This window comes from Crinia signifera, chromosome 19, assembly GCF_055691185.1.
Source record: "Crinia signifera chromosome 19, ASM5569118v1, whole genome shotgun sequence".
In the NCBI taxonomy this organism is placed as follows: domain Eukaryota; kingdom Metazoa; phylum Chordata; class Amphibia; order Anura; family Myobatrachidae; genus Crinia; species Crinia signifera.
This window is the reverse complement of record NC_139226.1, coordinates 37,813,507-37,826,824: the sequence shown is the minus strand read 5'-3', so window position 1 is coordinate 37,826,824 and position 13,318 is coordinate 37,813,507. Positions and strand designations below refer to the sequence as shown.

Below are 13,318 nucleotides of genomic sequence, written 5' to 3'. Positions count from 1 at the left end.
TGCACTGAAACTAGAGGGAGGAAGATTCAGGGTAAATGTGAGGAAGAATTACTTCACAGAAAGAGTAGTAGATAAGTGGAATAGCCTCCCATCAGAGGTGGTAGAGGCAAATACAGTAGTACAATTTAAACATGCTTGGGATAGGCATATTGATATCCTTACAAAAAATATAAGGATCAAATATGGTTTGAGGTAACATGTTGGTACTTGTATACTTTCACAGCTCCCATCGCATGCCATATGTAGTGGCATGCGATGGCATGCCACGCAATGCGATTTTTACGGGTTTTTTATGAATTTGTTGTAAAAATCGCATGCCATCACATGCCATGCGATGCGATGGCATGAGATTTTGATCACAAATGCATCCAAATGCATTTAAATTAGTAGCAAACATGTTAAATGCACCCCAAATGTCTTTTTTCACACTGTACCACCCCCACTATCAACGCCAACCCGAAGCGTGGCGAGCGCAGCGAGCCTGCGAGGGGCGTCGGTACGCGTCCTACGACCTTTTCATACCCCCACTATCCACGTCGGCATGGAGTTGAGAATAGAAAGTGTGGCGAGCGCAGCGAGCCACCGAGCCTGAAGCGTGGCGAGCGGATGCGGATACCTGTGAAGCCCGCGAGGGGACGCGGATACCTGTGAAGGTGTCCGTGTCCCCTCGTGGGGCTCGCTGCGCTCGCCACGCTTTCTATTCTCAACTCCACGCCGACGTGGATAGTGGGGGTATGAAAAGGTCGTAGGACGCGTACCGCCGCTACGCTCGCCACGCTTCGTGTTGGCGTTCATACTGGGGGTGCTACAGTAAGAAATGCCCTTTGGAGTGCATTTAACATGATTTTAACACATGTCAATGATTTCTGTGAAAAATGGCATCTCATCGCATGCGATGCGATTTTTTCATATACGATGCCCATCGTGGGAGCCGTGATACTACACAAATACCATTATGTTTAAAAAAGGGTCAGACTAGATGGGCCAAGTGGTTCTTCTCTGCTGTCAAATTCTATATTTCTATCCTAGGCGATAATATTCTGCTCAGCTCCATAAATAGGCCCTTAGATTTTAATTTGAGTGCTGCTTTCTCTCTTTTTCTTTAGATTTGGGTGGGTTGTGTTCAAACTAAAATCTAAATGGCAGTGTAAATATAAAGCAGCCAGTATTTACCCAGCACAGAAACAAAATAACTCACTCAAATCTAACTCTCTCTGCACTTGTAACATCTGCCTCACCTGCAGTGCAGCATGGTTTTGGCTATTTTCAAACCAGTTTCTAAGCTCTGTATCATACGCACTACTTTACCTATATTTTCTTGGGGTTAAAGTGTAATATTTATTACGTCAAACAATATGTAAAACAAATTTTAATGGTCTGGGGTTAGTTGGAATGGAATGTTGGGTCATATCACAAATTATCTTTGGTCTTTGGCTCTTGTATTGTTTGCTGTTGTAACCTCGCTTAGTAGCTGCTGTAAAAGGAAGGTAGGCTTCTGCCTTCTGGGTAATACAAGCTGTAAGGCCATCCCCTGACACGGCATGTAAAGGACATCTCGTCTTTTGCAGCTGCATTTTCCTGTTCGTTGCCAAGAATCAAAAGCTCCACTTAAAGGTACATTTGTCTTTATTGATTAACAAAATGGTGCAGAGTTAAATGAAAATGTTCTATTTTTTGGTAGTTTATTTTGCACTCTTAAAGGTTCACAAGAAAAGTGTAAATCATGTTTTTAGTTAGCACAGAAAGATATTAAATTATGCAAAAGACATACAAACTTGGTCAGAACTAGAGATGGTTTTAGAACCAATCAAGAATATTGAGACAGCTGATCAAGATAGGGCCATTTGAACTATGGTAGCGGCTAGATCCCCTTCGCTGGGAGGACCTTTCCCATCATGCACTGGGTCCACATCTTCTTTGAGTGGGAATAGTAACCTAGTAATAGTACCCGAGGTGAGCAAAACGAGATTGCGAGGGTACAATGCAGCTGAAATAAAAGCAGATACCTACACCAAACCTAGATTACAGACAAAATTAAAACACCCCGTAAGGGCATAAAACAACTTCCGCCCTCATCTGACGTCACGTCCGGGTCCTTTCGGTGAAGGGTAACTAGCCATAACCATTTGTGACTATTTCTAAGACTGTTTGATAGTGCTTCAGCAGGACATTAGACATAGTTGTAAGCAAGCAGAGACGTTCTACCAAGGGAGCACAATTAATGTATAGTTTAAAACTATAAAATGATCTTAGTAGAATTCCAAACCCTGTTTACAAAAGGATGAACCATGTTACATTCCCAAAGTAAATCTCATTTCAGGCATTTGGCATTAGTACAAGGCCCACTTGCTGTTCCATGGACTAAACCCCATGGGAGATCCAAATATTAACAGTGGAGAGGTTAAATAATTCAGAGAAGGAAATAACCCATAATGGTAAGACCTCGCCACTGTCTTCATAGAGTATGGGTAAAATGGTCTTGTGAAGTAAGGGAGGCGAGGTAGATGTTGGGAAACCAGAGAGTAGGAATTGTAGAGAAGACAGAGAGGATCCCATCTGCTCAGCCAAAAAACCCACCAAAGTGAAATCGCTATTGGACAGAGGTCCAACCGCCAGATGCATCATTTGTGAGGCCTTGTAATATAATCTAACTGCTGTCTGGAGGATAAATCTAAACTGCCAAAATATTACATTAATTCTCCATTCCACACTGAGGGGTAGATGTATGAAGCAGTGATCAGGGAGAAGTGAGCCAGAGGAGAAGTGGCCCATGGCAACCAATCAGCTGCTCTGTATCATTTTATATTATGCAAATTATAGATGTTACTTCAGTGCTGATTGGTTGAGCCACTTCTTCTCCCTGGTCACTGCTTCATACATCTGCCCCTCAGGCCTGATCAGTAGGTCCATGCTCACAGAAGCATATGGTGAATTTTGGGCTAGAACTCCTGGGCATATGCAAATGTCTGAATTTTTGTCTATCTTTGTCCTACTCTGAGTCGGACTGAACTTGGCCAATTAAGTCTATTATTTGGGACAGAAACCGGGCGGTGACAATCAGAGGTGGAACCAGGTCTAGTGACATTGAGAGCGCACCCTTTTAGTGCCCAAAAAGGGGGCATGGCCTCACAGCGAATCCCGATGGTCTCACTCAAGGACAGTGGTTCCTAACCTCAGTCCTTAAGTACCCCTAACAGTTTGGGTTTCCCCAAGTCACCCAGCTGGAATGACATGGCAGCTCTCGTCACAGTGCAGGATCCAATATTTTGGTGTCACCCATCCAAGTGTGACACCTCTAATATGTATCTGTACAACTATGTCTTATTTTGCCTAATTAATTCTAAATAAGTATAATATCCTATATAATACAAGGCTTTTCCTGCTCCTGGCTGCTATGGGGTGTTTTGAATGTCAGCGGCCACAAGATGGCGCAATTCAAGTGTTGTTCTGTAACTGTTCTGTTGTTCCATCATTTTATACTGCTTTCACATTGCAGAAATGGGTATTGACCCTGTATTCTTAAATGGGACTTTAAAATGGGTCTGAACCTTAATGCTGTGTACACACGGGGGCGATGGGGGCTGAAATCGCTGGAAATATGGTCGCAGGCGACCATATTGCCAGTGATGGGAGTGTGCCCCAAGGATAAATCGTCGGGTGCGCGCTCCCATTTTCAGCACCTTTCCAATTGCCAGCTAATTACCTCTGCGGCACCGCCAGCAGAGGTTCCTTTTCATCAGCGACCATCTCTGGTCGCTGATGAAAAGGAGACACTGGGCAATATATTGCTGAGCAATATATTTCCCCCCGTGTGTACGGGGCTTAAGACCTTTCACATTGCAGGTGAAAACCGTTTTAAAAAGCATTTAATACCATTCACACATTCAACCCGTTTAACCCCCAAGGGACACATTTCAAGCCATAGAAATAGAGCCATTCACACTGCCTAAAAAACGGCTCTGAAACGTGTAGGACTCTGCTTTTTAAACGTGTTGAAATACCAGTTAACTTTAACCGGTAAATCAACTCTGGCACTTTCACATTGCAGCCTTAAATATACCATTTTAAATGTGCAGTGTGAAAGGGGCATTAGTGAGCTGGTAACTGTTTATCTCATTCATGTTTACAGATGTCGGTTAAATACTTTACATATAAGGGAGTCAATTTTTCCCCTGGATCATACTCAGACAAGGCTCTAAGTTTTGCCGAAAATGAATTTAAAGTTCTGGATGATGATGTCTACATTGTTACTTATCCCAAATCAGGTAACTAAAAGCCCTGCTACCTTTCTATGGGATACGGTCACTAGGTTGACCCTATTTAGGTCGACATGTATTGGGTCGACCACTGAAGGTCGACACATGAAATAGGTCGACATGGCTTAGGCCGACAGGGTTGGACGGTCGACACAAGCATTAGGTCGACAATGGGAAGGTTGACATTCAAAAGGTGGACGTTAGTTTTTCACGTTTTTTCTTGTGTGATGTCACGCAGCTGCCGCAACACACACCGCAAATGGTCGAGACAACGCAGGTGCCCCTGCAACGCTACCATAATGCCATGGGGCAACCACAGTTTCAGAGTTAGCGCACATGCACGCTACTGTTTGTGCAGATGACCGATGATCGGCAAATTTCCATTACTACCAGGACTGTATGTAACACGTACTGAATATACTAATCTAAAGAGAAAATACAGATGAATGGGTATGGATCATTGGATAGACCTCACTAGGTCGACATGCATGAAGGTCGACATGGGGTTAGGTCGACAGGGTCATTAGGTCAACACAAGCATTAGGTCAACATGGGGAAGGTCGACATGGGGTTTTTTACTCCCCCCCCAGTGTCGACCATGCTTCGGGCACGGTGCCTCGCTCCGCTCTGCAAACTATTTTATTCTCCCACGCACCCTAGTGGATGGTAGGGCATGAAATACCGCCTGTCGGCACATGTCGGCTCAAAATAAAGTAAGAAACCCCATGTCGACCTTTTGACAATCAACCTTCCCCATGTCGAACTAATGCTTGACGATCTAATGAAATGTCAACATTCAGTCATGTCGACCTTCATGCATGTCGACGTAGTGGCATTGACCTAATGCTTGTCGACCTAATACCTTTAGACCTAGTGATCATATCCCAGATGAATCAGGAATTAAATGGAAATGCGCTTTGACCAGAATCATACTACAGAGAGCAAAGTCATACACATATTATTGCTTTATATAATGGTGACCATATTTCTTGTAGGAACAAACTGGATGATAGAAATTTTAAGTTTGCTGAAGACCAAAGGGGACCCCACCTGGTGTAACACTGTTCCAATCTGGCTCCGATCTCCCTGGTATGAAACCATAGAAGGCCAGTCGCAGATAAAGGATGTCATTCCCCCGAGGGTCCTCACCTCCCACTTACCATTCCACATCTTTGCAAAGTCTTTTTTCTCATCTAATGCTAAGGTAAGAAATGAAAACAATAAAAAATGAAAGCATACCTCCCAACTGTCCCACTTACCGCGGGAACGTCCTGCAGAGCCGGCCTTAGGCATAGGCAAACTAGGCAATTGCCTAGGGCATTTGGAATGCCTAGGGGCAGCAGCAGCTTCTGCTGATTAAAATGATATGCAGCATGCCTATATTCTGTGTGTGAGTGAGGCGGTATCTACATATGAAATAGTGTATTCATGGAAATCACTGTAACATAGCATTCCATATGCAGGTACAGCCACAGTCGCACATAGAATATAGGCATGCCGCATATCATTTTAATCATTGGAAGCATATTGTGTGTGCTGGTCATAACAATGCAAAGAAGACGAATTTTCTGCAAAAAAGGCACCCAATGTTAGCAGAACTGGCCAGGAGCTGCATGGCCTATTGAGGCAAGATGTATGAGGAAACATCTGTATCCAAGCAGAGGCAGAGGTCACAGTGTTAGCGGCTGTGCGAGTGCTGTCTGCGGGTGGGTTGGTTGTGCAATAGTGTTCGGCATATGTGTAAGGGGCATTATGTGTGTCATGTATAAATGCATTAATAATGTGCGACATATGTGTAACAGGCATTATGTGTGTCATGTGTATAAGGGCATTAATAATGTGCAACATATGTGTAATGGGCATTATGTGTGTCATGTGTATAAGGGCATTAATAATGTGCAACATATGTGTAATGGGCATTATGTGTGTCATTATGTGTATGAAGGGCATTAATAAAGGTTGGCATAATGTGTAAGGGGCATTATGGTTATGAGGACATTAATAATGTGTGTCATGTGTAAGGGGCATTACTGTGTGATATTATCAGGGGTGCCGAGAGAAAGGGGTAGGGGGTACAAATTCCAAAGGCCAAAGTCTGATGGAAGGGCCCAGTGGGAGCCCCGGGCGCCCTCCCCTTAAGTGACAGCAGCAGCTGCAGCTCTTCTCCTCTGCCCAGCACACACTGCTTTGTGCTGGGTTGCAGTGTGGCCATGGAGGTGCTTAAAATACAATATTTTCTCAGGATTTTTTTCTGAGGGTATAATGTGAATAATGTGAGGAGAAATGTACATAAGTTAAAGTGGTACTACTGTGTGATGTAACGTGAATAAGGGACACCATCGCATGATATAATGTGAATAAAGTTGCACTACTGTGTGGCATAATTTGAATTGGGGGTACTGTTGTGTGGCCATGCCCCTTCCCAGGAAGAACACACCCTTGTTTGGGCTGCGCACCGAATGTGTGCGCTGTTCCTATTTAAAATATTGTGGGTAGGAGCACCAAAATGATGACTGCTATGATGAGGGTGGATGGTGCTGGGAAAGGGGAGCAGGGTCAGAGGCGGAATTAGTGGCGGTGCTAGGGGGCAACAGCCAAAATCTTGCCTAGGGCGTCATTTAGGCTAGGGCCGGCTCTGACGTCCTGGTATTTGGGGACAGTTACTTATGTAATATCTGGGCACCCCGGTTTTCTTATGAGACCGCGGGGCTCGCAGCGCTCGCCACGCTTCGGGCACGGTGGCTCGATGCGCTCGCCACACTATATTAAATCAACTCCATGCGTAGTTGGATAGTAGGGGTATGAAAAAATGAGGTGCATTTAACATGGGAGCCCAGATAATACATAAGTACCCGCCCAGGGCCGCCATTGTCCCGCGGTGGGGGGGGGGGGGGCAGTTGGGAGTCCCCCCAGCCTAACAAGAACAGACAATGTGCACATGCGCACAGCGCCGCAGAGCGTCAAAAAAGGGGGCGTGGCCGGAGGACGCACCATCCCACAAGACCATGCCCCCTTTTCAGAGGCCACACCCCCTTCTCGGGACCCCCACCATCAAAAAGTTGGGAGGTATGCTAAAGTGTCTTTTCTGTGTACCGTTCAGACCCGTTTGTTCAGGTCTGGCATCAGCTTCCTGCGCAGGGCACCTGCAGATCCACAGAGACACCACAGAGGTACAGCGAGCGCTGTAGAAATCATTTGATGGTGACCATCAAATAATTTCCTCCCCGCATGAGAGCTGTGAATGGTTGTTTATGCTAAACATCCATACACAGGCCTGCGGGGGGACTCAGTGTGCGAGGGGGGGGCGGCGTTTGTGCGGGCAGCGTTTCATCCACACGCAAAGCTGCTAATTTCGCAGTTTTGCGTGTGGTCCAGAATAAGGTCCATAAACTAGAAGACAAACTGTTATTAAGATCATTGCGGAAGAGTAAATGTAGCTGAAGGGTATTTTGGTTTCACAATATCTCAGTATTTTGGCATTCTGATTTATTACACATGTGGGCGAATCCGCCCAGTACTGCTGCTGCTGCTGTAGCCTTGCATCAGGTGGATTTTTCTGTAAAAAAAGAAATAAAAAATCACTACAATTAACAACCTTGTAACGATATGTAATCCGATACATCACAATGATCATTCTGGTTTATTTATTCAAAATATTATCGGGTTTTGATCTTCTTTTCCTTGAAGTAACCATACAGCAAATTCCAGCTTGAACGATTGATCTGACTGATATTTTCTGTTTAGATCATCTACATAACGCGGAACCCTAAGGATGTCCTGGTATCTCTATTCCATTTCTCAAAGATGCTTTGCCTCTATAAAGATCCTGAAAACTTTCAAGAGTTCTTTGAAGACTTTTTGCAAGGCAATGGTGAGTATATACTATAATGCTCATGTTAGATACCCTTGATGGCTAACCTTGACACTCCAGCTGTTGTTGAACTACACATCCCAGCATGCTCTGCATCAGATTTAGCATGGCCAAATAGCATAACTGAAGCAGAGCATGCTGGGATGTGTAGTTCAACAACAGCTGGAGTGTCAAGGTTAGCCATCAAGGTTATATACCATGCTTTATTGCAATAAATAAAATAAATAAAACAGATACAAAGGGTGTCATTTCCCCAAATAACTGGGAAGCATTGGTTTCTATGATAGGAGATGTAAGGGAAGAAAGAAATAGGCTGCACAATTATTTGTACAGTAATAATAAATAATGATAATGACATTTAAGAGGCAAACTTATAAAAATGAAGATGATGTTGCCCATAGAAACCCATCCGATTCTGTATTCCATTTCTCTGTCGCATCCTAGAACTTGCCAGGCAGTGGGGAGAGAGATAGCAGGCTGCCGCAGCAGCACAGCCTCTCTCCCCAGCTCAGCACACGCTGCTCAGTGTTGTGAGCTGAGCTGGAGAGAGAGACAGCTGCAGCGGAAGCCAGTACTCTCTCTCTCCCTCTCGTTTAATTTTTGGCGTGACCACGCCCCTGCCCGGTGGCCACGCCCCCTCTGTTTTACCGGGGCTCGGCCGACCTGTCGGTGCCCCTTACTATAGACATTACTAAGTGGAAATCGTCTACTCACTTCTTTTGAAAGAATATTTTCATTGTTATATAATAATGGTTTGTTTTTTTCTGTGCACCAGAAAGTAGAAATCTTTTTTCCTTCCCTCACTTGTTCTTCATGTATTATTCTGTATGTCCGTAATGTATAGCTGTGAATTTTTGTTTACGTTTCTTTTGTTTTACATTTTTACAGTCCTTTATGGCTCATGGTTTGATCATGTGAAAGGATGGATGCAAATGAAGGAGAGCAAAAACTTCTTTCTAATTACATATGAGGAACTACAGGAGGTACAATGTCAGATGTGGATTTGTGTTGATATAGATATATATTTCAATACCACAATCATGCTGTATCGGTATGACAGGAACCTCACATCACTACTCTGTATAACAGGACGACCCCACTACTCTTCTATTGAAGATGGGATGTTGCCCCTTAGCAACCAATCAGATTCTACTTATTAATTTAGCACCTTCTAGAAAGGATAGAATCTGATCAGTTGCCCATAGCAACATCCCATCTTCAATAGAACTCCCATCTTAGCACATAAACCCCTCTGAATCCCACTAGCATGCCGAAGGCATGTGGCTTCTTGGGGAATCCTGATTTCTGCACTCCAGGGGCAGCTGAGCATCACTGGAGATGCTAAACTGCTTCCAGAGACTAGAGCCTGCACTGTCGGCTCCTCCTGTAGGACAGGAGCCAGGTGCTGCAGCAGAATGTCACACTGCAGCACCTAGCTCCTGTCACTGTGGAGAAGCCAGCATATTGGTTGTCATCTTCTCTGAGGTATTGATTCAGTATGATCCATGGCACTTATAATAAGGTGTCTGGTCCTTGGTGATTGACCAACCTCCATGGAGCAATGAAAAACTTCAAGCAGTCCAATGACCACAGAGCCAATGACGACTTTGGCCAATCCACTCCGTGTAAAGATAGAAAACATAGTTGACTGAATCTCATATCGATGTACAATAAATAATTATAAATGTTACACTAAGTGAATAAGCATTATCAATGTATGCTAAAGGTCCATGACTTTATTTTCAGGACCTCCAAAGTAGCGTGAGAAGAATCTGTGAATTTCTGGGGAAGGATTTCGATCAGTCAATTATTGATTTGGTCGTAAAGAATTCCTCTTTTAATGCCATGAAAGAAAATAAGATGTCCAACTACAGTGTCATCCCTCAGGATTTTATGGATCACACTAAAGGCTCCTTCATGCGCAAAGGTAATTTATTTATCTATCTATCTATCTATCTATCTAATGAGGAGAGCGAGAGCTTTCATGTTCCCCTGTCCTCTACATAGTACAACCACCTCCAGTCCACACTGCAAGACAGGGATCTCGCCTCCTTCTTCCCTGCAGCCTGCTCGTCAGCCAGTCATGAAGCTGCAGTTTGATATATCATTGGACAGCTGCAGCACTAACAGCTGTGATTACTGTCAGAAGGGAGCGCCGCAGATTATTAATTGAGATGTGATCTGCAGCAGGGGACCCTTTCAGAGGGGAAGGGGGGGCACGGAGTTACCCTGTATCTGGCTCTGACCAGGTATATTAGACATTACATTCAAAAATAGCTGCCAAATAAAAATCACCAAAGGAAAAAAGGGTAATGTCACTGCAGCTCCTGGCTCCTATCACTGTGGAGGAGCCGGCATCTTGGTGTCTCCCCCTTGGGATGCCTCTACTCCTACATATAGATGACCTGCAGATTCAAAGCAGCTATAGTATAGAACATTTGAAATTCTTCAAACTGATATTGTATTTATTATTTTCCTATATGGACAACTGTCATCAAAGGTAAATGAGAAAGTTAAAACATAATTCTACTACTGTTACCATACATTATATCATATCTTTTGTCCTATGTTTATAATATACAGACGGAGCCCCTCTCATTCACTGCCAGTGTTTGCCAGAATATACCCGCTGGCGAGTGCTGGCGGAGAGGGACTCCATTAGAATGGGACGGGCGAGCATCTCACACGCATGCGCGTCCCAGTCACTTGGTGGCTGGGCGGTGGGACCCTGCCCAACTCTGCTTCTGGTGAGACGGGCAGGGTTAGGGGGGTTCGGGGAGGTGGTGGGGACCGGTGATGGGGAGGTGGCGAATGGCAGCGAGGAGCTCCGTCGGAACGGGGCGCGAGAGTGTCTTGTGCGTGCGTGCGTGCCCCCTTCCGACGGATGGCAGGGCCTGGCGATTCTATCGCCATCCCCTGCAAGCATGAGGCCGGCTCCATCTGTACGCTCCCCAGCAAAAGTGTACATATTTTTCTCTTTGACATTAGGCTATTGGTTGGTTTACACTGTCACACACAGACTTTAATCTATTCTCTCCCAAGACCGGAACTGCAGTATGTAGGATCCCTAATTTATCAGGCCCTGGCTGGATTCATATATAGTTGTAAAAAAAAAAAAAAGGGGGGGGGGGAAGGGTACTGAGAATGATAATAGAAAAAAAAACTCCCCTCCATAATAGAAAAAGCGTAGTGTGTGTGCGTGGTGCGCAACCAATCAGCAGCTGACACGGGGTTGTCAGACCCCAAGGGGTAAAAAGGATTAAAAAGCAAGTAGTGTCAGCGCTGGCTATACCAATGAATGGATCAGACGGTTCTCAAAAGTATAACAATTTAATAATACAGTATAATATACAATAATAAATGAAACATAAAAAATGGGATTAAAAAGGTGTGAATCAAATAGACTGAATGTCCAATAATTTCTTTAAAAAGAATATCACCGGGATATTTGGATATATAGGCACTTATTGACTGACATATATGTTACCATCCTGGGTGGTCTGGTTGGTAGATGAATCCAGACTGGTGATCGATTGTGTCCTTAGGTGTCCTATAATTTCAAGGACTCACGGTTCCCACTTGTACTGATTGCCTCTTGTTTTGCTGGAAGAATTAGGGATCGTGCTGTTATCCCAATAAGATAGGTCCAGTATTGATTGAGGAGTATCTGTGGGTGGATCGGACAAGTCACCAAATGGTCAGAGATGGAGTCAGTCGGCCAGGTATTGTGCAGCTCAACGCGTTTCCCCTTCCGGGACCAACCAGACCACCCAGGATGGTAACATATATGTCAGTCAATAAGTGCCTATATATCCAAATATCCCGGTGATATTCTTTTTAAAGAAATTATTGGACATTCAGTCTATTTGATTCACACCTTTTTAATCCCATTTTTTATGTTTCATTTATTATTGTATATTATACTGTATTATTAAATTGTTATACTTTTTAGAACCGTCTGATCCATTCATTGGTATAGCCAGCGCTGACACTACTTGCTTTTTTATCCCCTCCTTAATAGGCCTCAGAGACTGATGTGATGATGCTGTGCTAAATATTCTCCTCATTTGTAGACAAAAGATGAATTGTTTCTTGCAGGAATCACTGGAGACTGGAAGAACCATTTCACGGTGGCCCAGAATGAGCATTTTGATAACATTTATCGAGAGAAGATGAAAGATCTAAATATGAAGTTTTTCTGGGAAGAAGTTCGAAATGTAACTGTATGAACCAGTCAAAGACAAAAGACTCCCCCATAGGGCGCTGGATAGTAAATATTTATTCACATGAGATAAAGGTATCAGGTATACCCACCCAGCGAGAGTAAAATCTTGCGCAGTCTGTGCGCAGCCCGGGACCTACTCGGTGGCTGCGATAGAAACAGTCGGATCGGGCCGAAGCTGACGTCACATGACTTCCCCTCACACGCCTGGGCACGTCTGCTCTTTCCCTCACACTCCCATACCGCCCACAAATGCCGGCTTCCTGTCAATCAACTTGCGTAGGCCAACGATAAAAGGACGGCCTCGCACATGCGCACTATGATCCGTACACATGCGCAGTTTATCGATAATCTACTGGCCTGCAAAGTCACAGCGGTGCCATCAGTTATGAATAACCCCAATGTAATAAAGGGAAATATGGAAAGAAAAATCACTAACTGCCCCGAAATAAAGGTACATAAATTCTTCATCAGTCATATTAATAAGATTAGATTGAAGAGTTAGTTGTGTTATATATTAATATGTTATAATAGCTCATTATAATTTCTGATATATATAGTATATAAACCACATAAATCTATATATATATATAAATGGATGTGTGTATGTGTGTATGTTCCCTATGGACTCCAAAACGGCCTGACTGATTTTGATGACATTTTCAGGCAATCTTCAGATTAGCCCAGCGGGTGATCCTGTGAAGTGTGGTAGCGATCGGATCAACAGAATTTTTGGTACTTATGGGTTAGTTGGGCGCCCGTTACGTAGTTTGCGTAGTGGTGTATTGACAATACCAATACACCACTATGCTGGCTACGTAAATTACGCAAATTCCGTAACTGGAGCCCTGGTAACACATAAAGGATCATATGGCCACTACCCACGTCATACCCCCAGTGTCCACGTGGGCGTGGGGTCAATTTTAGAAAGCCAAGCCCGAAGCGTGACGAGCGCAGCGAGCCCTGTGA

The 13,318-nt window shown here is 44.2% G+C and overlaps 1 protein-coding gene across 1 annotated transcript; it reads left to right on the top strand.

Annotated features, from left to right (window-relative positions):
- Nucleotides 1-1,536: 1,536 nt before the first annotated feature.
- LOC146041797 (sulfotransferase 2B1-like) lies at nt 1,537-12,760 on the top strand. Its single transcript, XM_083161691.1, has 7 exons — nt 1,537-1,614; nt 4,130-4,265; nt 5,252-5,460; nt 8,001-8,127; nt 9,016-9,110; nt 9,874-10,054; nt 12,226-12,760. Exons 2-7 carry the CDS (start codon nt 4,130-4,132, stop codon nt 12,354-12,356), a joined length of 879 nt encoding a protein of 292 aa, XP_083017817.1. The 5' UTR covers nt 1,537-1,614; the 3' UTR covers nt 12,357-12,760.
- Nucleotides 12,761-13,318: the final 558 nt, after the last annotated feature.

Bases quoted from the DNA above. Each gene is read 5' to 3' on its own strand.
- LOC146041797 (XM_083161691.1), top strand. From the start codon at position 4,130: ATGTCGGTTAAATACTTTACATATAAGGGAGTCAATTTTTCCCCTGGA. The intron at 8,128-9,015 runs GTGAGTATATAC...ACATTTTTACAG, and splicing joins AGACTTTTTGCAAGGCAATG to TCCTTTATGGCTCATGGTTT. The intron at 10,055-12,225 runs GTAATTTATTTA...TGTTTCTTGCAG, and splicing joins AGGCTCCTTCATGCGCAAAG to GAATCACTGGAGACTGGAAG.